General features: G+C 36.6%; 1 protein-coding gene across 1 annotated transcript in view; it reads left to right on the plus strand.

Moving 5' to 3' along the window:
- Positions 1-15176, plus strand: part of LOC121390075 (neuropeptide FF receptor 1-like) — a 72137-nt gene extending 56961 nt beyond the window's left edge. The window contains exon 2 of the mRNA XM_041521785.1: positions 12077-15176. Coding sequence (XP_041377719.1) covers positions 12311-13501 — 1191 coding nt within the window. The 5' untranslated portion in view covers positions 12077-12310 and the 3' untranslated portion in view covers positions 13502-15176. The remainder of the gene's footprint in view (positions 1-12076) is intronic.
- Positions 15177-24536: the final 9360 nt, after the last annotated feature.

The following is a 24536-nucleotide window of genomic DNA, read 5'->3' on the forward strand; positions in this document are numbered from 1 at the left end:
TGGGGGTGGGTTTTTTTCTAAACTGAGGTACATAAGGAAATCATCTTTATTGTGTTTCCTGCAATAAAAAATAATGTAAATGAATTTTTAGAAGCTGATGGCGATATGTGACGTCAGACGAAAGATTTTTCGTAGAAAAAGGTAAGATGTTGAAAGATCGCAAAGGCAGTTTGTAATCAAAGAGACATTAAACATATCAAGTGAGGCTATTTTTAACAACTGGATATTCGTGAGAATTGTGAGAGAGAAGGGTCTACCTCCACTTGTATCAGCTCCTACTGTTTAGATCAGCAGTTATTGCAGTAGTGTTCATGTTTGTTTTCTAAGTGATAGCGATTCCCATTCTCGGACGTAATACAATAGTCAATTCCAGTATCTTTATTTGAATCGATCCTAAGTTGGTTTCTATTGCTCCGCTCCTCATTTAAAGTTGAACGGCTCTTTTGAAATATAAGAGTTTTGAGGTTACCTCCCTTTAATCTGTGAAGACGACTTACTTTTCAATCTGATTAAAATTAGCTCTACTGGTCTACCAGTAGATCTAACAGCATTTCGTGGACTCCCATGTCCAGGTGACATTCCATCTATAAATAACAATTTAAATATCGACCAATTACACTTCGCCTTTTATAGCGTTATTCGGGAGCATACAAATTTTAAAAATATCGGGTGAGACTATTTATGCAATAGGCGAACTTGTTGGTCTAATTAAGCATTAAAAAACAGGGGCGAAAGTGCAGTAATAAACTCTGCATTGTATACTAGTATAAACAGATTTTATGGCTATACCATCACGTTGTTGTTTTTTTTTTTCGTCTTGAAACGAATTTTATATAACATTTAATATTAAAATTAGTTTCAGGCATACTTCGTAATTCACCCGAATCATTTCGTATACCCTCGGCATAATCCCGAATGTTTTCAAATTCTTTTCAAACCACTAGCATGATTTTGCAAGTAAGGTTTTGATTGGTCGAATGAAAGGTCAACTGGGCATGAGCTCCAACGGGGTGCTGTTAGATCCACAGGTAATAGTAATTAATCAGTGGAGCTAATTCTAATTAGATTGACTTACTTTTCCTTCTCTGAGAACAGATATGAACGTTTGTTTTCTTCCTGAGAAGCGTCATTCCTAGGTTTACTTTAAATTTTGTATTTACAGTCTAGTTCACGTTCAAACGCAATGAACGTAAAACAGATATGCACTCTGGTGTAATGTGACGCTTGACATTTCATTTGATTTCTTTCACGGAGAGAGAAGTTGCATAATGCTCGCTGTGCAATGTTCAGAAATATCCGCACGAAATGAAGCTTTCTATCGGAAATCGCTAAGCACGGGAGAACATATAAAAGTCCAGTTTTTTCCCCCGCAAGGAACATTTAATAGGTCAAGTAGAATTTTACTGTTATTTCCACAAGACAATTTAATACCTTGCATCAACAGAAACCCTTGATGAACTCACGAGCAGAATATTTGTTGTTTCGCCGTCACAAAAAAGGTTGTGAAATATAATTTTTGATTTAAAAAAAGGACTCCTATTGGTATTGATCATGAGTAATATCTTGAACATTATTTCACGGAACGAAAACCGCATGAAATATGCAAAATACATTGTAATATAGATGAGGAATTTTTTGTTCTCTAGATTTTGTCATTGTGTAGGCTTATTCTGTTAATATTGTATTTCAATAGGATGGGCAAGGTAACTAGTTTTAAGAATTGTCCTTGACACAGTGGTACTAGATGAAATAAAATTGCATACATTTTTTGCCCAGATGAAACTGTTTTATACAACCAACACACACACATTTATCACCAATCACAGGACTTGTGGTGTTCACTTCTCTATCACACGTTAGGTGTACCTCGAACTTTGACCCAGCTGGAAGTTATTATTATAGTACTACCTATAAAATGTTTCTGATGACGTCGCATCTTAAAGGGACAGACCCTAGTTTCAACCGTGAAAATGAACACTAAGTTTAGTTAATCTACAAAGTTTAACCTGTAACATATTTGGATAAAGTTACAATTGAGTGAAACATGAGTCTGTTACTTTGAAATGGTGAAATATCCTCTCAAAATAGACTAAAACTCGACGTCGTAACTATTATGTGCGTTTTTTTAAATATGAGAAATGCATTTTGTGATATTAAAAACACCAGGACCAAAAACACTTAGAATGCACGAAAATAGTTAATCTAAACAATAAAATATAAGTAAAATACGATTTCAGTTATCAAAAACGGATTTAATAGTAAAAAGAAATATGCCTTAGTGTTTAAAAACTAGGGTATGTCCTTGTGGGGTTTTGTTTTTGCTCCTTTTTAACGGGTGTATTTAGGATTAGCAAAAACTAGTAAATGTTCAATTATATAATTTATTAGAATCACAACTCACCTGATAGAAATTAATTTTTAAAATTCAATAAGGATGAAAGGTATTTTGGCTTTACTATCAATATTTCTTGGACAATGTAATATTCTCTATTTGGAAAGTTAATCTGTACATTCAGTTTCTCTTTCCTTCTAGGTTTCTTCTTTCTTCACTGTTGACCCGAGAAATCTTTATGTTTTTCATTACTGCTAGTGTATAAATTATATATATATATATATATATATATATATATATAGACGGGAAAAAAGTAACTGTGCATCATTAACAGTGGCCCCTGCGCGTGCTGTATCCTCACCGTGGTGCAGGGGTGTAACATTCTTTTTGAGAATGGCCAATACAGCACAATTGATATAATTGAAATTTTGAATAAAAGTCAGTATCTATCTGTGATATTTGTATTTTTGCACAGTTCTTTACACTGTTTTTATTTAAATCTCGAATTTTTATATTGATGTTAATCATCACTTTATTTATTTGCATTACCATAGTTTGACGCCCAATAGCCGATGTGTTTTTTGTGCTGGGGTGTCGTTAAACATTCATTCCCATTAACAGTGGTATATATTTTTTTAGTTTAGCAAATAACAACATGATGTTTGGTAATCCGTGTTATAAATGTTTTGAGAATTCAACTTTAAGACTCAAACTGGTGATGTTGAATAACGCAAGCGTCGACAAAACGTTCCCCTTGACGTCTGTAGACCTTGCATGCTTATCAGCTGTCCAGATGAAACCTGAAACGTTAGATGACGTGGAAGTAAAAGTAGGCGTATCGCTGGTCGTTAATCGATCCCGTACGGTCCTAGCACTAATTGGTGTTAACCCAGGAATTGTCCGAGCTGTTAAACTGGCAGTTTGGAACCGATTTCGCAGATGCACCAGCCGAATATGGTTATCTAAATATTGTATATTTAAATGTGTGTGGTCTCAACAGCAGACTGGATATTCCAGAATTTATAGATTTTATCAATCAGTATGATTTAATATGTTTAGTTGAAACTAAACTTAACGATATTGATCACGTAGAAATACCAGGTTATACAATTTTTACTAATAATAGAAATATTGAATCCAATGTAAGATCAGGGGGCATATGCCTGGCAATTAAAAATAAGCTCACAGATCAAGTACATATTCATAAAACTGTATCCCAATATGTATTATGGTTTACTCTTTCTAACGCTATTTCACAGGGAGATGTATTAAGCACTGTTATTGGAATTGTATATATACCCCCAGTAGGCTCGCCCTATTTTAACCATGATACGTTTAACACAATACAAGACGAAGTGAACGAGAAACTCTTAAGTGGAAATAATGTTCTTTTGATCGGCGATTTTAATGCTAAAACGAGTTTGCTTGTAGATTATGTGAGTTGTGATGGTGAACATACTAATAACACACTCATTTCTGATATCTCCGATTTTATGAATGAACCTAACAACTTATTAAATATTGGCATTCCATTACAAAGAGCGAGTCAAGATACCAGTAGACCTAACGGTCACGGATATAAACTAATTGATCTTTGTAAAAATAGTAATTTGTATTTAGTGAACGGAAGAGTCGGCGAAGATCGGGGTATAGGACAACCTACTTGCAAAGGATCGAGTGTAATAGATTATGCCATAGCCTCATTCACAGTTTTGGAAATAATTCTTAAATTCAAGGTCAACGAATTCGAACCACTATTCTCGGACATTCACAATCCATTAACAATGCGACTGAATATCCATACAGCTAGTGGTAAACACCACGCCGTCATTAATAATGAACTCACCCCAAGGAAATGGAATACTAAAGAGGCTAAACACTATAGTGAAAATATAAACAAAGAAACAGTCAACGACATAAACGTAATATTAAATGAACTGTGTGAACACTTCTCGAAAGAAAAGCTGAATGGTGCAGTGGAGCGTATTGGGACCCTATTTGTTGACACCGCAGCCGACACTTTCGGTTACACGCAAGCCCGCGTCAGAGCCAGACACAAGCGTGAAAATACCCGTAACAAAGCATGGTTTGGCAATCATTGCAGAACACTAAGAAGAAAGTATACAGAAGCGAGATCAGCATACAAACAACGAAAAACACCTGATAATAAGCAACGACTTTTGAATGCCAGTAAAAGCTACAGAAATGTAATACGGAAATATGTTAACAAACACAATTGGAAGACAGAACAAAGACTCACAGAACTTAGTCAACATGATACCCACGCCTTTTGGAAACTGTTAAAAGAAAAACAAGACCCTACTCTCCCCCCTTTAGACACTCTGTACGATTACTTTAAAAATATAAACAGCAGTGATGACAACACAACAGAAGAAAAAGATCCAAGTTTTAATATAGATTTTGAGGACACTACCATGCTAAATGAATCAATATTACAAGAAGAAATACTCGCCGTTGTTAAAAATCTAAAAAACAATAAAGCCTGCGGAATAGACCAAATAATCAACGAGTATATTAAGCAAACTATCGGCTGTATGGTCCCTGTGTATGTTAAGCTCTTTAATTTAGTGTTTGAACATGGCATCTTTCCTGATTCGTGGCTAGTTGGCATAATCAAACCGATCTATAAATGTGGCGATAGAACTGTTCCAGAAAATTATAGACCTATTACTTTACTTAGTTGTCTCGGGAAACTGTTTACAGCTGTTTTAAATAATAGACTGAAATTATATTTAGAAACTAATGATTTGTTATCTGAAGTTCAAGCCGGATTCAGGAAGGAGTACTCGACGAACGATCATATTTTTACATTATATGGACTCATCGAATTGCTAAAAGCACGGAAGAAAAAACTGTATTGTACTTTTATAGATTTTAGCAAGGCATTCGACTCAGTATGGAGAACAGGACTTTGGGGAAAACTAATACAAAATGGTATTAATGGTAAATGTTTTAAAGTAATATATAGCATGTATCAGAACATTAAGTCATGCATTAGTGCACATAACACAATGTCGGATTATTTTCAATGTTCCATGGGTGTTAGACAGGGAGAAAATTTATCGCCCCTATTATTCTCCATGTTTCTCAATGATTTAGAGGATACGTTTAAAACTAATGATTGTAATGGCATCCGCATAGATAACTTATTCACAGATTCCACTTTGTATACAAATATCGTTCTTTTTGTGTTACTATATGCTGATGACACAGCGCTCTTTGCCGAAAATTATGACGACATGCAGAATTTATTAAATATTTTCGACTCTTATTGTACAAAATGGAAACTAAATGTAAATTGTAAAAAAACTAAAGTGCTAATTTTCAGTGGTAATAAAAAAGATTATTCCAAAAGGTTCCATTTAGGAAACACAAATCTAGATAATGTAGAAATATACAAATATCTTGGAATTATATTTCATAAATCCAATAAATTCACTAATGCTCGAAAACATCAATATGATCAAGCTCAAAAAGCTATGTATTTTACACTTAGACAAGGAAAACGTTGCCATCTTTCCATTCAATGCCAACTTAAATTATTCGATTGTATGGTTTTACCTATTGCTTTATACGGATGTGAAATTTGGGGTTTTGAAAGTCTGTCCTGCATAGAAAAATTGTATAGCAAATATTTAAAGTTATTATTGCCTGTTAGAAAATCCACCCCATTATATATGTTGTACGGAGAACTTGGATGCTTCCCGGTAGATATAACAGTAAAAATAAGAATGATAGGATTTTGGTTTAGGATGATTACTGGGAAGCAGTCCAAGCTATCATTATTAGTGTACAGAATGTTATTGAATGATTATAATACACATTTTTATGATCACAAATGGATAGCTTTTATAAAATCAATTTTAGATAATATTGGTTGCACATACATATGGTGGTCACATTGTGAGCGTATTAATAGTGCTTCATTGTTGAAAATGTTTATTTCAACAAAACTCATAGATCAATTTTTGCAAACATGGTACAGTCATATTGACACTTCATCGAAAGCATCTTGTTACAAAATATTTAAAAGCAGTATAGCATTCGAAAATTATTTAAATTTATTAGAAAAAAACATTGGTGCCCATTGTTACGTTTTAGAGTATCAAACCACAATCTTCCAATAGAGACAGGTAGATGGATACGTAAACCATTACATGATAGATTGTGTTTTTTATGCAACACTAACGACATCGGAGATGAATTCCATTATATTTTTACATGCCCATATTTCAACCAATTCAGACTTCAATATATACCGAAATATTATCGATCCAAACCAAACACATATAAATTTCACGAATTATTTAATTGTAAAAAAACTGGTGTCCTCCGAAAACTTGCAATATTTTGTAAACATATTATGAATACTTTCAAGCCCTCCGGCTCATAGCTTTATTGTATTATTATTGTGTATGCAAACCCAAACCAATTATTTATAATTATATTCCCATGTTCGTTTTATGTAGATATACTTATGTGAATAGTTTTACTCTGTCATCTTGTTAAAAAGTGTGAATTGTTGTATTATATATTGTTCCTCATATGCCGTGGATTACGGCCTGAGAGAAATAAATGTTCAGTTCAGTTCAGTTCAGTTATCGTGTTGATTGGCCCGTGGCAAGTCCCGAGTGTTGCCCTGTTGTTGATAACGTCTCCATAAAGAGATTACCGTGTTTCGGTGTACACAAAAACATCGCGCAACTTCGTTTTGCGCCATTCCTGTTTGCAGCATACCCACGGCGCGAAGACGTTGGTTTTCGGAAAGCCGTGGCATGACGTCACCTTCGTATTCCGTTAAACAAAAGTGGGGTTTTTCTGAGTAGTAAATGGTTAAACAACCATTGTGTTTTTTCACTTTCAAAAGCAACGTATGTGAATATCATGCGGCCCAAACACGCATAACACAAATGTGCACCCTGCATGAAATGCACGTGCCATGGGTGTATCATGACCAAATCATGAAAGAGAATGTCTTGATAAATATGTTTTGCTTCTTCTTCTTTTTGTAATTTCAGAAAATGTGTAATTTTATGACACTTTATATTATGCACACTTACTTTATTCCGTTAGCACACACACACCACACACACACACACACACACACACACACAAAGACACGCACATACATACATACATGTATATATTTGTAAATTTATATATTATGTACATTGTCTAACATAACATAACTATAAGTTAGATATATCAGGACCCATCCTTGACACTACCAAATTTGTAACTTTGAAAAAAAAGAACCCACAGTAAAAGAACAACATTAAGAGGTCTACAACAATTAGTGTTAAACTTTTAGCATTTTTGTATGTAGTTTACATAAACAGTTGACGGTATCTATTGATAGCTAAAGCGCGTTTTTATTAAAACTATAGTTGTGTGTATTTCGCATTAGTAAGAAGTAAAAGGGTTATATCATGTAGAAAGTGATATCGTCGTAAAAAAAACAATGTGGCTATTCGTGTCTTAATAATGAGTCCGAAAATAAAGTATATTACGCTCGACGTTTCGTTTGATTTGCTTCACGAAGAGACAAGTTACGTAATTTTCGCCGTGCGGTACACAAATTAACCTCTTCCGTCGGAAGAGTTAAGCACGTGGGGGGAGTATTTAAAAAGTCAAAGTAAAACTGTATTTATTTTTACCCAGGGTCGGGACGTAGCCCAGTGGTAAAGCGTTCACTAGATGCGCTGTCGGTGTAGGATCGATCCCCGTCGGTGGACCCATTGGGATATTTCTCGTTCCAGCCAGTGTTCCACAACTGGTGTAAACAAAAAGCCGTGTTATGTACTATCCTGTTTTTGGGATATATAAAAGATCCCTTGCTGCTAATCGAAAAGAGTAGCCTATGAAGTGGCGACAGCGGGTTTTCTCTCGCCATATAACCGTAAATAAAATGTATTGAGTGCGTCGTTAAATAAAACATTTACTTCCTTATTTATACCCGCAAAACACACGGTTATCTCCACGAGAAATATCTTGTTCGTGAGAAAACCTTGCTGATCCCGCGAGACAACAGTTATGCACAGAATATTGTTTTGTGACACAAGAAACGTCGGGCAGATATATAATGAAAATTATTACTTTTGTGATACAAGGTCCCAAATCGGTATTGATCGTGTGTCAAACTAAATAGTTCTCCTGACGTCTATAAAGGAGAAAAATTCCAATTGGCTTCACCACGAAATGAGAAAAACTCTATATCCGTGACCCTTTTTCATATTAAACGCACGAATGAAGTTATTACAGATCTTGTAGAAAATCCAAGCCTGTTCGTACGTATCAAAGCAAACTTATAATTCAATCTGCATGTAACGCGCAATTTGATTGGCTAATCACGACAAGTGGCTAATTTGAGACACTAAAACCAGAATTAACGTGTCGGAAATTTGGGGGATTCCACAAGTTCCTGTTTGCATATCCATACGCCACTTCTCGGTCTTTACTTGGACGCAGGCTTACATTTACTTTTAAAATTTCATCGTCGAAACTTTTCAGAATTTTTGACGTAAATGTTGTTTATAAACGTTTGTGTGATATGGCATGTGTGACGCTGACACGACTTTCAAAGCAAATGACGGCAACTATGAATCTTTGTTATTGAGCACCAGTTGTCGCGATGAACATTCGGAATAAGTAAAATCGTTAATAATGACATTATTAAAACAACTAAATACAAAAAAGATAAGAAACTAGGAGCAACAGTTGTATTACACGTAAACACGTATAATTTAATCTACTTGGCGAATTACTTCAAATAAGTAGTGGACAGGTTTTTGTTAACGCTCCGTTCTTTCCATGATAATTTAAACTAAAGCACTTTTTATTGGCTTTATTGAATTAGAATGGGAATAACTATGTTGTATTTGATCAGTTACGGACGTTAATGCTGGATTTACAGTCACAAATATTATTTTGACTTTCTCGCCGAGATAAACAAATGCTTAAATTAAAATATATAAGCAAATAGTCAAATACAACACAGTTATCAACTAATTTTACCACCGTGTCAAACAATGTCCACCAAAACTATAGGATCGAAAGCTAAGAGTACATCTTACTTTTGGTGACCTATTGGCACACAATGCCAAATACCAGTCACGCTGCCTAACTGTGTGTAGCTTGATGACCCCATCAGCCACGATAATAAACACAGACGGATTTCCATTAGCATTGCTTTGGTGATACTTATGGGCCACCCACAGATTTCCTGGCAATTCCGTCGTTATAATATCCAACCTGGTTGGTGACAAATTGTATAATAAGAGAGTTGGAGAAAATGTATCTATTTGATTACAGAGGCTTCCCATGTTCTCAATCAGAAGAGCAATTAAGCACTCCCCTCGACCGTTTTCATGGAGAGATCTACTATATGTACCTCTGTCTATCTGTCTGTCTGTCTCTCTCTCTCTCTCTCTCTCTCTCTCTCTCTCTCTCTCTCTCTCTCTCTCTCTCTCTCTCTCTCTCTCTCTCTCTCTCGTGGTCAGTTGTGAAGTAATATATTAGCGCAATATTTTAAAATGTGCCGCATGTTGTAAAACAAACATTCCAAATTCCTAACATTACAAAATGTAACAACCACATCAATTGTTTCTACTGATTAGCAGCAATGAATTTTATATATACTTCCCCACTTGGGGCACTACATTCCCCGTTCTTTGATATACCATTAGCTGGGACGTGGCAAGCCATGTCCACCGAGGGCGATCAATCATATGTAGGCGCGGATTTTCATGGGCGAACAAAAGGCTAAGAGTTCATACAGCGACTTACAAACATAATAGTACTAGTTGAAATAAAGAATTGAATAGTGGGCAATTTAGTGGTTGTGACATCACATTTGACATGTACTAACTCATTCGTTTACGAGTAGACAAGGATGGCCGTAAATCAATTGGTTCTTCAATTCTGCGGCTCTCTGAAATCAACAAAGACACTAATTGCTCCTCTAGGTTTGAAGATAGCACTTAACTGCCTTGGAGAGCTATCGAGTTAGCTGTTAATAACAGTCTGTAGACCCTCTGGGATGAGTTGTCCAAGTTCTGGAATTAAAACTTACGTATTTGTATTGTAAAATACTTCTACTATGTATAGATGTTAGCTGTACCAGATAAATGTTCGTTCGTTGTTAGAATGCCACACATTTGCACAATCGTGCATCGTGCTGTTTATCTCGTTACTCGTATAACTGAACTGGACATTTGGGGAATATTCCCGACAACATATAGGTCAAAGCAATCCACAAATATGTCACTGATCTTTGATAATTGAGGAAGAGATAACGAAATGTTTAAATACAATTTCCTTTTATATTAGTGCTGACTACATTCTGTCTGGTTGGATTACCAGCGTTATATTTCTGTAATTACCAACCAGTAATTCACAACTGGTATTCCCACAGCCACGGCGAGAGTTACGTCCTGTGTAGAAAAGTACATATTAAACATTGTTCGCTTCCAGCCTCTTGTACTTGATGCCACTAAGTCCATAGTTCGCATGCCCTTGCCGGCTTCCACCCATAGCGAGTTTTAATGGCAGAGTGGGTGTAATGCGACCGACTTCTCTCTCAACAACCATTAACAGCTAACCTGTAATCAACTGTCCTGGAAATCGTGAGACAGCAAAGAAGAGAGAGTTGATGTTTCGTGTAGTTTAAAACTGCGGTAGTTTATAAAATGCCTTGGCGTTGTTAAACGTTACTTTTTTTAAGTAAACAACAAAAAAGTTTGTTTGTTTTGTTTAACGACACTAGTAGAGCACATGGATTAATCAATCATCGGCTATTGGATGTCAAACATTTGGTAATTCTGACTCTTCATCAGAGGACACATGCTACATTGTTCCTAATTCAGCAAGGAATCTTTTATATGCACTTTCCCCACACACATGGTAGCACATATCACGACCTTTTATATAACAGTCGTGGTGTACTGGCTGGAACGAGAAATAGCACAATGGGGATCGATCCCACACCGACCGTGCATCAAGCGAGCGCTTTATCATTTTATCTCCCGACCCTTTATGTTTAAGTAAACAAAGACCAGATGGTCTGCCAAACCGCCATATTGCAGTAAAGTACATTATTCTTACAGTAAACTCATTCTGACTGTTTATGACACAAGACCACCTGGTTACGTCTGCTTCCGGCATAGTCATAAAACAATCTATGGTCCCAACAACCTCGTAATTGTTTTCTATTTTCATTCTCGCACATTGTGACACGGAATGCTTTATGCGCCTCACACCTGAGTGAGGTATGTTGTAGGTTGGCGGGTATCTTATCTTGATTTTGTTCCACAGAAACCGAACTGCATTTCTCCGTAATCAGCAGAGTTTGTAACTTGATCTTGTTCAGTTTATCAGTCAGTCCGTGTTGGCTTGATTGCAACAGTTTGGGCTGACGCTTACCGACGTGAAAGATATCGGTGCGTTGCTAATATAAGGTTGTCAATCAGATTTCATATCTAAAAAGTGAATACACCATGTTGCTAACATGACATGGATCATGATTAATAAACTTGTGCCGTCATATACCAAGCAGGAGACCATTATAGTGAGTTTAAATATTAAGCATATCCTGGTGATGAACTTTGTCGAGACCAGAATAGGAAAGTACAGCCATGTGAGTTTGTTATTTAAAAATATAATTGCTTATTTTAGTGGGCTTTTTTTTTGTAATCTATAATCTATATTTTTTCATTTTCATTTCAGGTCATTCTGCAAGCCGGATGTGATAATGAGTGTGCAGCTGAACTGACGAAAGGTATCAGAACCTCATTAGTGGACTGCAAGTAAATACATTCATTATACACAAGTCAATTTGTGAAATTCAGATGAAGTCATTTCATTTTTAAAATAGCTTGACATTTATTAGTGTGTTATTGGAGAACTGGAATACAAGTACTAAGTGTAGCATTATCTGGATATTGCACATATAAGTGAAGAATGGAAATGTGCAACTCTACTCGCATTCCTCTGAGGATGCCAAAGAATCCTGTGCAGGAAATAATCGGGATGCTTTCGTTCTTCAGTGTTCTCGGTACGATTGGCAACTCTCTCGTCCTGTATGTATACACGAAGAAGCGTCACAAACTCGCATCCACCGTCTTCATCATTGCTTTGGCCGCCTCAGACTTCTGGACGTGCGTGTGCGTGATGCCTTACACGATGGTCTACGAGAAACTAGTCTACGAGCTGAGGAACGACATCCTCTGCAAGCTCTATTTGTTCCTTATCACGTGCAACGTGCCTTTCTCCGCCTTCATCATGGTCGCAATTGCAGTCGACCGCTTCCTGTGCATCTGTAATCCGCATACGTATTCGCTAGACGCACGGAGAGCAAAGATTATCATTGTGTTCCTGGCACTGTTTGCCACTGTGTTTGGTATTATCACCGCGCTGTCAGCCGGCGTGTATCAACTTGAGAGGAAAAACCTGCCTGTCACCAGTATGAACAGCACCCAGGTTACAGACGCCGGACAGTCGGACCTGCTATCTGAGATGTGTGTGGGAGGGGAAGCTAACTGCACGGCCATAGCGACACCTCGTGTGGACAACTGCACCACTGTGCAGGCCGTCATCTACACTGGAATCTGCCTGCCAAACGAACTAATTTTCACGAACCAGTTTCGACAGCTTTACCAGAAGATTTACGCTGGGATGTTTCTCGTATGTTTCCTCGTTGTGTTTGTTCTGTATATTCTTATTTACAAATTTGTGTTAGAGAGAAGAGCAAAAAGAGATAAACAAAGAAGAAAAACAAAATCCTCGTTGTGCCGCGAAACGTCGTTCACGGAGGTGCCGTTGTCCCCCGCAGCAGACGGCGAGAGTCACGGTAACGCGACGAATAATTCACGGAAAGTTGCGATGGATAAAAATAACTGCATTCGTGAAAAATCGTGGGTAGCCAACATCCGTACGGCGTTGATGCTGTTTGTTGTTACAGTGGTGTTTGTGATAGCATTTCTACCGTCGTGGTTAATGGCTCACAGAGTAGTAGACTTTTTACCCCTTGTGTTTTATACTTATTTTGCCTACAACGTTTCGAACCCAATTATATATGCTTTTTTAAATCCAGCATTTCGAAAGGAATTGGAAGACGTGTTTCGGTGTAGAAAGTGTTGTCGCAATAACTGATTCAACAATTCACAATGTGACAATACAGAGAAGCGCCAGTCTACAAGACGGTTTATTTATGTTTATTTAAGTAATATTTTATTTCGTTAATCAATGAAATGGATTGGCAAAAAGGTTGTTGGCGTATACACAAATAAATATCTCATAAGATGATATTAAGTAGTATAATTATATTAACGATAAATATCTCACAAGATGATATTACATAGTATAATTATTGTATTAACAATAAACATAAAAGACAACATTACAATAAGTATCTCAGAACATGACATTACATAGTATAATTGTATTTATAATTAAAATAAAACATAAATTTACAGAATTGTAATGTTTTAGCCATTGTCGCAGATATCATCTTACATTAATAGTGTGGTTGTTTACTTTAACTCCAGTTTATATATTGTACGAAGCACGGTACAGAATTATAATAAAGCATGCAGATTGTACCTAACAATAGGAACTCATTTATGATGGTGTTTAATTGATCTGTAATAGTGATGGTACAAGTTTCTTCTGCTGGAGTATTTTCCTGTTCTCTCAGTAGAACACTCGACTCGACAACCAAAACTTTGTATACTATACGAAAATCTCAAATTTGAAAAGATGAAAAAAAGGTATTAAATTCGTTCCAAGAGTTTCGGCAGCCATCATGCTTCCTTGTAAGACTCTATGCTGCAATTACTATACGTATTGTCAGGATAGATGTATACTAATAGGATATTAAACGAGCTTCCATTTCGTATCATGTTTATGTCCCGAGTGAAATAATTTTCAATTGTAACAAGCTTTAGCGAGTGACAATGAAAATTAATTCACGAGGGACATAAACATGATACGAAATGGTAGCGAGTTTAAAATGCTATTTATTACCCATAGTCGATCTTAATTATATCACTCATCTCATTTCGTTGACGTTACTGTAAGGTTGTAAGATGGATGAATTGATGACATCATTGTGTGACGTCAAAAGTGTTACGTCCCACTTTGATAGTATGTACCAAGATATTTGTAACCATATGGGTAATAAATGTTTGGTCCCTGACCAAATATATAGGTTTTTGGAAAAGAAATAAGTTATGAACAGCAAAGGAATGTTACATTGTTCAAAGCTACTTATACTTTTATTTTCATTTTGTCATTTATTATTTTTATTTTATTGATTGTTTTGATTTTTATAAACCGTTTTGAAGACATTTGTATTTTAAAATAAGACATATTTTGTTGTTATTTAATAACTATTTTCTTTTGGTTTTATAAATACTGTAGGCAACGAGACATTCAACACGTGTGGAGATACCACTCTGGAAAACGGTAAAGATGACAAATAAAACGGTTCCATTTTCTTTTTCGTTTTAAATAAATTGTAGGATAAATAAAATAACTGGTATCGGCTTTATCCTGCTTAGGTCAATTGGAGGATGCCGCTCGGTAGATCCTCGCGGCATTCGCTATTCTAACCTTCGTAGGTAAGCCAATATCTTTAACCAGTTATTCTCTATATATTAAAGGAATATTCTTAAGTTAAGGTAGGTATCACATCTATTGTAAGATTTATAGGATATTAAACGAGCATCCATTTCGTATCATGTTTATGTCCCGACTGAAATAATTTACAATTGACAATGAAAATTATTTCACGAGGGACATAAACATGACACGAAATGGTAGCGAGTTTAATATATTTATTACCCATAATCGATCTTAATTTATATCACTCATCTCGTTTCGTTGACGTTCCTGTGACGTCAAAAGTGTTACGTCCCACTTGACGTTCTAGTAGGACGTATCACTTTGATATGTACCAAGATCTTTTTAACCATATGGGTAATACAAATAATTACACTCTCTTGAAGGATTCAGCTTGGCGGCTGCTGAAACGTTGGCTACGCAGTTATTTTAAGAGAATTAATTAATGAGCTTGTAAAAACTGTAACGTGTGTAGTCATACACATGAGGTACGTGTATGTACACACTTCTACTACCAAACGTTGGACCCAGCTTTCTCGGTTGTAAATGAAAAGTTACGAAGTAACTATGAACATGCACGATCTACTAACTGTGTCTACATGCATACGATGAGAGGTGAAGATGTTTTGGTCAGGAGATGAGTAGTAACTCTATTAAAAATAGTAACTGACTCCCTACAAACTGCAGTCAATTCCTCCAGCCAATTGCTCCAGCCAAACATTGTATAACTGCTCAGTACTTCGTCTTGTCAATGTTTTCACTAAGCAATAGAGTGATACCAACACTCAGAGTGTTCAATGCAAGGAAGTTAGCATGCAACATTAAATAAATAAAGGCAAGATCTCATAGTCTTTTTCTATATACATCTGGTCTTGTTCCGCCAGCCATTTTTCTCTAAAGGTTTGCAAACTATTTCGACTAGTTCCCAAAGTGGTAATTCGGTACTACTACACTAATAGTCGATATTAATAAATGTCGACAATAATGTGCAGCCGACTCGTAGAAATAATAACTAATACGTAAATAAAGACTTGATAATAATAACAAACTTTGGTAATGAGTGTTGTACATGTAAATATGATTTTGATTATTAATAAATTGTATATTCAGTCATAATAGACATTATTTCTTTCTTTATTCGTGCATGCTGTTTTCTGAAATATTTAATACACTTTCTAAGCAGATTTGTCAAACAAAATGATTTCATTATCTGATCCATCAAAACAAGCGGTGTTGGTCAGTCAAAACTCGTTTAATATTTTCAAATCGGAATTTGACACTGGGGGTCCTGGGTGAAAAACGTGAACGCTCTATCGTATGTATTTGAGTACAAGGTAGCAAATGATAATGCTCCAATAGTTATACAATCATTATTTGTATGGTCTCTTGGAATGGGTTTATACCAATGCATGTCATTGTTGGAGAATTTAAACTAATAGAGATTGCTTACAAGAAGAAATGGCAAACTATACTCGAGATCTATTAAAATACGTCCATGGGTTTAATAAAAAAAAAGCCTTGGTCACAAATATAAGCATTTATCCTTCAATCGCTATATATGTTGTCAAGATACGACGACTAGATACATTTCTATGTTTTCGATCACTGACCAAAAATTATATGAAAACGGGATTTTGTTGTCTGTTACGTTTTAATACATATGATTCATGAAAACACCTGGAATGAATGTATGAAAGCATCAGGGAAACTATACAAACGACAGGTAAAACAACCACAGAGACTAACAACATTAATATCAGAACCACTATACGAACACAACCTGTACACCAACGGCCATAGTATGTACTGGCGTACCTCTACTTATGCATGAACTGGAAGATAGATATGTGTACGTATATACACCACTATCTTCCACTGAACTGGGCAACTCGTAAAGAACAAGAATGAATCCAGGCTCAAGTATACTGTGACAGACATGTGACATGCTGAACTTCCTCATTGACAACATATATGTCGATATTTGGGGGAAGGACATATAGGTAGGAAATAGGAATGCCCATGGGCACCAACTGTGCTCCACTACACGGCGATTTCTTTCTCTATGCATATGAATAAAAATGTAGGTTTAATCTAGTTAAATCAAAATTAAGGAAACTGGCTAAGACTTTTAACTTTACTTTCCGTTATATTGGTGATCTCATATCATTCAATATTAGCATATCAGATTACCTTCAATTGATTTACCAACAAGAGTTAGAAATAAAAGAAACATCTGAAGGTATTAAACCAGTTTCCTACATCGATCTATACAAAGTGATTAAAAGCAACACTGGTCGCCAAACTACGCTGTATGACAAAAGGGATGATTTTAATCAATTTTCCCTTTATGTCGAGCAATATACCTTCTGCTCCAGCTTTTTGAGACTACATACCACATCGTCTAAGATACTTTAGGGCATGCAGATTTCAAACAACGCCATATCATTCTGGCACGAAGTTAGGGTCGTGATGTCCAGGGACTCCAGAGGGTATTCAAAACGTTTATGATAGACATGTGGAGGCGATGCATCACTGACCGTTTGACATTTCTTTTGTCATATCGTTTTAGATGAAGTGACAGACTTGGCAGCGCTGTGGTGGCAGTACGCATGACGGGTGATGACACGATATGCTCACCTTTCGCCAACACCTGATATCATCACTGTTGTTCATGAGTACATATATATTATAGCTGTATTTATTCCAATGAGCTCTGTCCTGTGCTAGTTTCGATTTGGTAGGCTGATTCAGGGGTGGCAGTCCTCTATGTGGCAGTGCAGGAATGAATGAATGAATGAATGTTTGTTTAACGACACCCCAGCACGAAAAATACATCGGCTATTGGGTGTCAAACTATGGTAATGGGAAAACAAAGTGATGATCAACATCAATATAAAAATCCAACAGTTAAATAAAAACGCAGTGTAAAGGACAGTGTAAAAATACAAATATCACAGATAGATATAATTAAAATTTATAATAAAATTCAGTATCACGGAAAAATTGTAAAATAATTTCTGGATGGAATCGAAATAATTCCATCACATTTGTTTGACCAAATAAATCTTTTCGAATTACTGACAAATGCTTACACTCCACAAAAATGTGGCGCACAGTCAGAGTACACTGACAGTGCTCACACTGAGGTGGAGGATCTTCTTTAATATAAATGAATGGGTCAAGTAAGTATGACCGATGCGAGCACGACACAAGACTATTTCATCCTTCCTGCACTGTCTATAAGAGGATTGCCACTCTCCCAAGACTGGCTTGATGGTATGAAGCTTGTTCGTAACCGCACCGTCCCAATCACGTTGCCAAGTCGAAAAGATAAATTGGTTGATACAATATTTAAAATCAGTATACGGTACACCAACCCTGGCATGAGGCAAATCCAAAGCAGACTTTGTAGCAGAATCTGCCTTTTCATTACCCCTGATGCCAACATGGCTGGGCACCCAACAAAATACAATGTCTTTATTGGCAATAGATAAAAAGACAGACTTTCGTATCACCATCCCAATTAAGGGATGGTCCAGCTTAGCTTAGAGACACGAAAGTGTGTCGGTAAAAACAATAAATTTGGATGCACTAGAATCCTTGATTTCGTCTAAGGCTTCAATGACTGCCCAAACTTGAGCACTAAAGATCGATGCCGAATCAGGCAGTCGCATGGAAATGATAGTGTCTGATGGAAAGACTGTAGCACAAGCCACGGAATTCCCATCCCGTGATCCATCTGCATACACAGGAATGTAATCACGGTACTTGTCTTGAAGTGCAGGAAGGATGAAATCTCTAGTAAACAATCTTCTCGGGAGTAGCGAGGCACTAGATTCATGGAATCAATCACTAGTTTGCCAAATGCTCATTCCACTGTGCAGAGATACAGCATTGGTCATGTATTACGGTTTTGTCGTTCAGATTTTGGGAGATGTCTTGCTCTTTTTGGTGGATTGTTGTTTGTTTTGTTTTGTTTGTTTGTTTGTTTGTTTGTTTTGTTTGTTTGTTGTTGTTTTGTTTGTTGTTTTTTTGTTTTTTTTTAGGTTTTTTTTTTTTTTTTTTTGGGGGGGGGTGTTTTTGTTTTGGGGGTTTGCGAGGTTGGGGGAAACAGTAACCTATGTGGCGATAGCGGGTTTTCCGTCTTTCTCTGAATAACCAAAACTAGTTCTAGTTTAAAATGTGCTAAGGTGTGTGTTGTTAACCAAACACTGCTTTCCTTTCAGTCGATCCATACCATAACCAGCCATTGAGGGAACCAGTGTTAAAGCGCTCGCTTGATGCGAGGTCGGTCTCGGATCGATCCCCGTCGGTGGGCCCATTTGGCTATTTCTCGAATACCAAAGACCGTGGTATGTGCTATCCTGTCTATGTGATGGTGTATATAAAAGATCCCTTGCTACTAATGGAAAATTGTAGCGGGTTTCCTTCCTCTCTATGACTGTATGTCGGCATTACCATATGTTTGACATCCAATGGCTGATGGTTAATAAATCAATGTGCTCTAGTGCTTAAACAAAACAAAGGTTTTAAATGGACATTCCTGGTTTTCTGCAAATTTTAAGTTGTTATCGACTAACAGAGGCTTTTTCACGACTGTAATTACATTTCAAATATATTTTTCTGTATAAAATATTAGTGGCTGTATAATAAACGTGTTTCTAATCGTTCTAGAATTTGTAAAAGGTTAAATTTCATTTTATTTCCTAAAAACTATTTTTTCGCACGTACGAAATTATTTGAAGACAAAATCCAGTTTGGGCTTCTTACAAATATTAAGACGACCAGAAACACATTGAATATACAGATACTGATATTCTAAACAAGAAAATATATTTAATATGTAAATTTAATCGTAGAAATATTTTATTTGTCGGAAACATCTTACAATGGAGCAAACTCGGGAATGTCCCTTTAAACATCGGGGGATTTATTCATAAACGTTTATCGTTGGTGTCTGTGCTGACGCCGATTTTCGTGGGCTGTATTGAGAGGACAACACGCAAACCCGCTATTAAGTGCGCCCGTGGGATTCACTATACATTGGTTTACTTGTAGACACGTGCGTGTTGCCTAACTCCACTAATCATACACTTTTACCACTACCACACTCATTCTTCACAGGATTACTGTCTTTAAAAAAACCCGGGCATTTGTCTTCAATCACTTAAAGTAAATAAAACATTTCTTACTTTCTTTCAATCAGTTAAAAGTTAAACTATATCTGACATGTGTTGAATATTCTTGTGGTATGATACATTTTTAGTTTACGAGAACGGCATTCTCCAGACCCATCCCTTGTGCACCCCCATAACAATTTTGAAATATAGATGCCTAGTAACGCGTTTTATTGTTTGGAACATTTTGTGCGATAATTTGTGAATTTTACCAATTGAATTATTGGGAAGTTGAAAACAATAAGTTAGAAAACTCAGTGTAATTGTATGTCTGTGACACCGCCGCTGGTGTAGCCAGGGGTGGGATTGCGGACGGTGTGGCCATATTTGCAGTTACAAATAACAACAACAAAAACGTTTTGCAATTAACCTGATTGCAGTAATAAAACATGAACAGGGGTAGAATTTGTTTTCATGGCTACTAGCTGCTATAGAATGATTTTTAATTCAATAATGTTCCAAAATTCATCTCAGAGGTCCTACCTTTTCACACACAGACCTTTCCTATTCCCAGCATGCCATATTGTATTTCTTAGCACACACGTTTATTTTGGCCTGCCATTTAAAACAAATAACAGGTCATATTTTACTTCCTTATTTCAAACCCTGTCTTTACCAGATTTGATATTAAGCTTTTTTTAAAATGAACACATTATAATGTTCTCTTAGTGTCGTCATAGTGAATAACATTAGACTTGGGTGGTATTTAAATTACAGATTGTTGTCGAACGAGATTTGGACTTTTTTAGTCTATAAACTTATTAATCATTCTGATTAAAATAATAGTCTGGAAAACTAGTCGGCAAATATTAGCTAGAAAATGGGGGGAAATGGATTTAAAAAATAAAAGCTTTCCCTTCCTACCTACAGTACCATAGTTTTGGGTGGCATGTAACAGGAAGCAAACTCTTTTTTATTACTTGGCCTCGGTATTATTACGACTGTTATGATCATCTACATTATTATTTTTCCAATTATTACTACTACTACTACTACTACTACTACTACTACTACTACTACTACACTACTACTACTACCACTACTACTATTAGCATTGTTCTTACCATACTACTATATGTACAAGTCATGCTCTTCTAGTATTTAACTATTACATTCTGATTAATATTTTATGTCGATGAATCAGGGCACCCCAACCTTGACACTTGGGGGACAATAAGACAAATAAAACAAACATTTTTTTCAAGGGCAGGGCACACATAAGCGTACGAATCGGGGGTGGGGTGGGGTGGGGTGGGGGACAACTGTCACCTAGTGCTGGACTAAATCCTCAAATTCGGACAAAAACGATAGAGATATTTGTTCAAAATGTGCTAATTTGAGACCTTTTTAACATGTATTTCCATCATTTTACCAGCAAAATTAGTTGTGATCCGAGTACAAATGCGCAGTGATTCGTTTGCACCCTTATATAGCTGTTTGGTAGTAATGCTAATATGAATAAATGCTATTCAGATTCGGGCATTTTCGTTTAATTCGGGCAAAAACCATCCTGCCCCCCTACAAGAATGGGTTCCTGTACGCCTATGGAGCCACCAACATCACTTTCTGTCCAATGTTCGCCTAGGAGAGGAGACAAAAACGAAAGCATGTCCTTATGAGACTACAGTGTTTGACAGACGTTTATTGCTCAAGCAACAATATTATTGGTAGTAAATCTTAAGCAACAATATTATTGGTAGTAAATCTTAAGCAACAATATTATTGGTAGTAAATCTTAAGGCAGAGATGAATTTTACTTGAAGAATGCAGGAAATTGCATTCCAGGACATCTAGTTTTCAAAACTTTAGGGGGAAGCACACCCTCGAATCCCCAAGAAACTTTGCTTTGCGCCCTCGATCTCAGTCAGCCTCCCCCCCCCCCCCCCCCCCAATATCGACTTGCTTCCGCCGTGCCTATTGCTTTGAAGCCGGTGGTAACTGATCAACTTACAATACTACCCGTATTTGTGCATTTAGTAAATAACTAAATAACTATAACTATAACTATAACTATATATATATATATATATATAACTATATATATATAATATATATATATATATATATATATATATATATATATATATATATATATATATATATATATATATAACTATAACTATATATATATAACTATATATATATATATATATATATATATATATATATATATATATATATTAGGCGCTTTGTTCTTTGTTCGCCACGAACATGGTGAATAATTGTTGTGTGAAGGGGTGGATCTAATTATACAGTGGTGTAAAAAAATTACTTAATATAAAACATTTTAAGGGCATCTTGTCTGAAATTGGGAGGTTCGAACCCCCCGACACCCCCCACCACCACCACTCGTATCCGCTACTGGGTAGTAATGAGAAAGAAAAAAAAAAGTCAGCTGAATGGATTCACCAAGATAGTTCGATCCTGGGACGCAAGCACCTCGAGCGAGACTCAACCGACTGAGCTAAATCCAGCCCACACTACCGTTAATAACAACAATCTAATTTTTATGAGCACGGTTTCAGAGTTCTGCGCCCGCTCCACGCCAAAAAAATAAAAACGAACAAAATATCAACAAAAAAAAAAAGAAAAAAAAAAAAAATTATTTAAAAAAACCGTGTCATGGAAAACCCACCCTTAAGGGGAATAAACGTGCGTGAAATGTGAAAAATATCTAGCTGAAAGAGATTTTGTTTTTGTTCAAGATAGGCAGATACTACTCTACAAACAAAACCCAATTATTGGATATATTTGACAAAGGTTATGAACAAATGAAAGTTGATACAAACAGTTTGTCAACAGAGTATCTGGAGCTAAGGTGATCGATGATTGGATGTTTAAAATGTATCGGTACACAGTATAACAGAGAGCACTCTTTAAACAGCACTATCTATTGTCTTATCTTAGACACATTGTAGGCCTATGGAGCGATCGTATGCAAACAAACCATGATCAAACAAAGAACTCCGCCTATAGCAGCGTTAGATCTTGACATGACAGACATGACAGCATATAACACGGCCTTTGATACACCAGTCGTGACACACTGGTCAGGACAAGGACGGGACTTAGCCCAATGGTAAAGTACTCGCATGATCGGTCTAGGATCGATCCCCATTGGTGAGCCCTTAGGCTGTTTCTCGTTTTAGCCAGTGCACCACGACTGACATATCAAAGGCCGTGGTATGTGCTATCATGCCTTTGGGATGATGCATATAAAAGATCCCTTGCTACTAATGGAAAAATGTAGCGGGTTTCCTCTCTAAGATTATATGTCCAAATTACCAAATGATTGACATCCAACGGCCGTCGTGGTGTCGTTAAACAAAACAAACTAACTTTGGTCTTTGGTAGGGACAAACCACCACCCATTCAGATGTCCGCCAAGAGACTTGGACGGTACGATCCAAGCTGATCGGGTGAGTAGATGTTAGAAAGTAGGTCCGTCCCTATTATACTGTCGGTTTCCGATAACTCCGCTCCAATTTCAATTTCAGACATTTCAATTTAGGTTGTCATATTGAGCATGTCATATTGAGTATGATATCGTGGCTAACTAAGCGCTCGATCGATGCGCGGTCAGTGTGGGATCGATCCCCGTCAGTGGGCCCATTGGGCTATTTTTCGTTCCAGCCAGTGCACCACGACTGAAATATCAAAGGCCGTGGAATGTGCTATCCTGTCTATTTAATGGTGCATATAACAGATCCCTGCTGCTAACCGAAAAGAGTAGACCATGAAGTGGCTACAGCGGGTTTTCTCTCTCAATATCTGTGTGGTCCTTAACCATATGTCTGGCATATAACCGTAAACAAAATGTGTTGAGTGCGTCTTAAATAAAACATGTCCTTCCTTCCGTGGCTAACTATGTGAAGCGTGACGTTGTAACCGCTCTGTTAAACCGGTCCGAGCATGTGTAGATACTATTCTCGTTAAGACGTCATACGACGCTTCAACTTATTAACGTCCATCATTTAACTGTTTCAGATAGAGGCTCTGTTACGAGTGCAATAAGCTTACGACGGCAGTTCCCCTGCGGTTTAGAATAAACATTATCTTTGTTATAGCTAGATTAAACCAGCTTCCCGTGATGGTATCATCTGAGGGCACCAAACAAAACTGTTATAATTGTTTTAGTACACAAAAATGCATGATGAACTTTTCGATAGGGTAGCTTTACCTAGTTATCACAATTTTTAACATTTATCATTCAAGTGGTCCAAAAATCTGAGAAATCCGTGTTTTAGTGTTCGCTAAAGCACTTATAAACCTTGTAGATCGGTACCTACAATGTTCTTTGTGGTTTTTGCATCTGTCGTAAGTGTCGATTAAGGACCCGAGAGGAGTACTTTAGTATCCTTGAGCATTTTGAAATATTCAAGGTGGCG

The sequence above is a fragment of the Gigantopelta aegis genome, chromosome 15 (genome assembly GCF_016097555.1).
Source record: "Gigantopelta aegis isolate Gae_Host chromosome 15, Gae_host_genome, whole genome shotgun sequence".
Taxonomy (NCBI): Eukaryota; Metazoa; Mollusca; class Gastropoda; order Neomphalida; family Peltospiridae; genus Gigantopelta; species Gigantopelta aegis.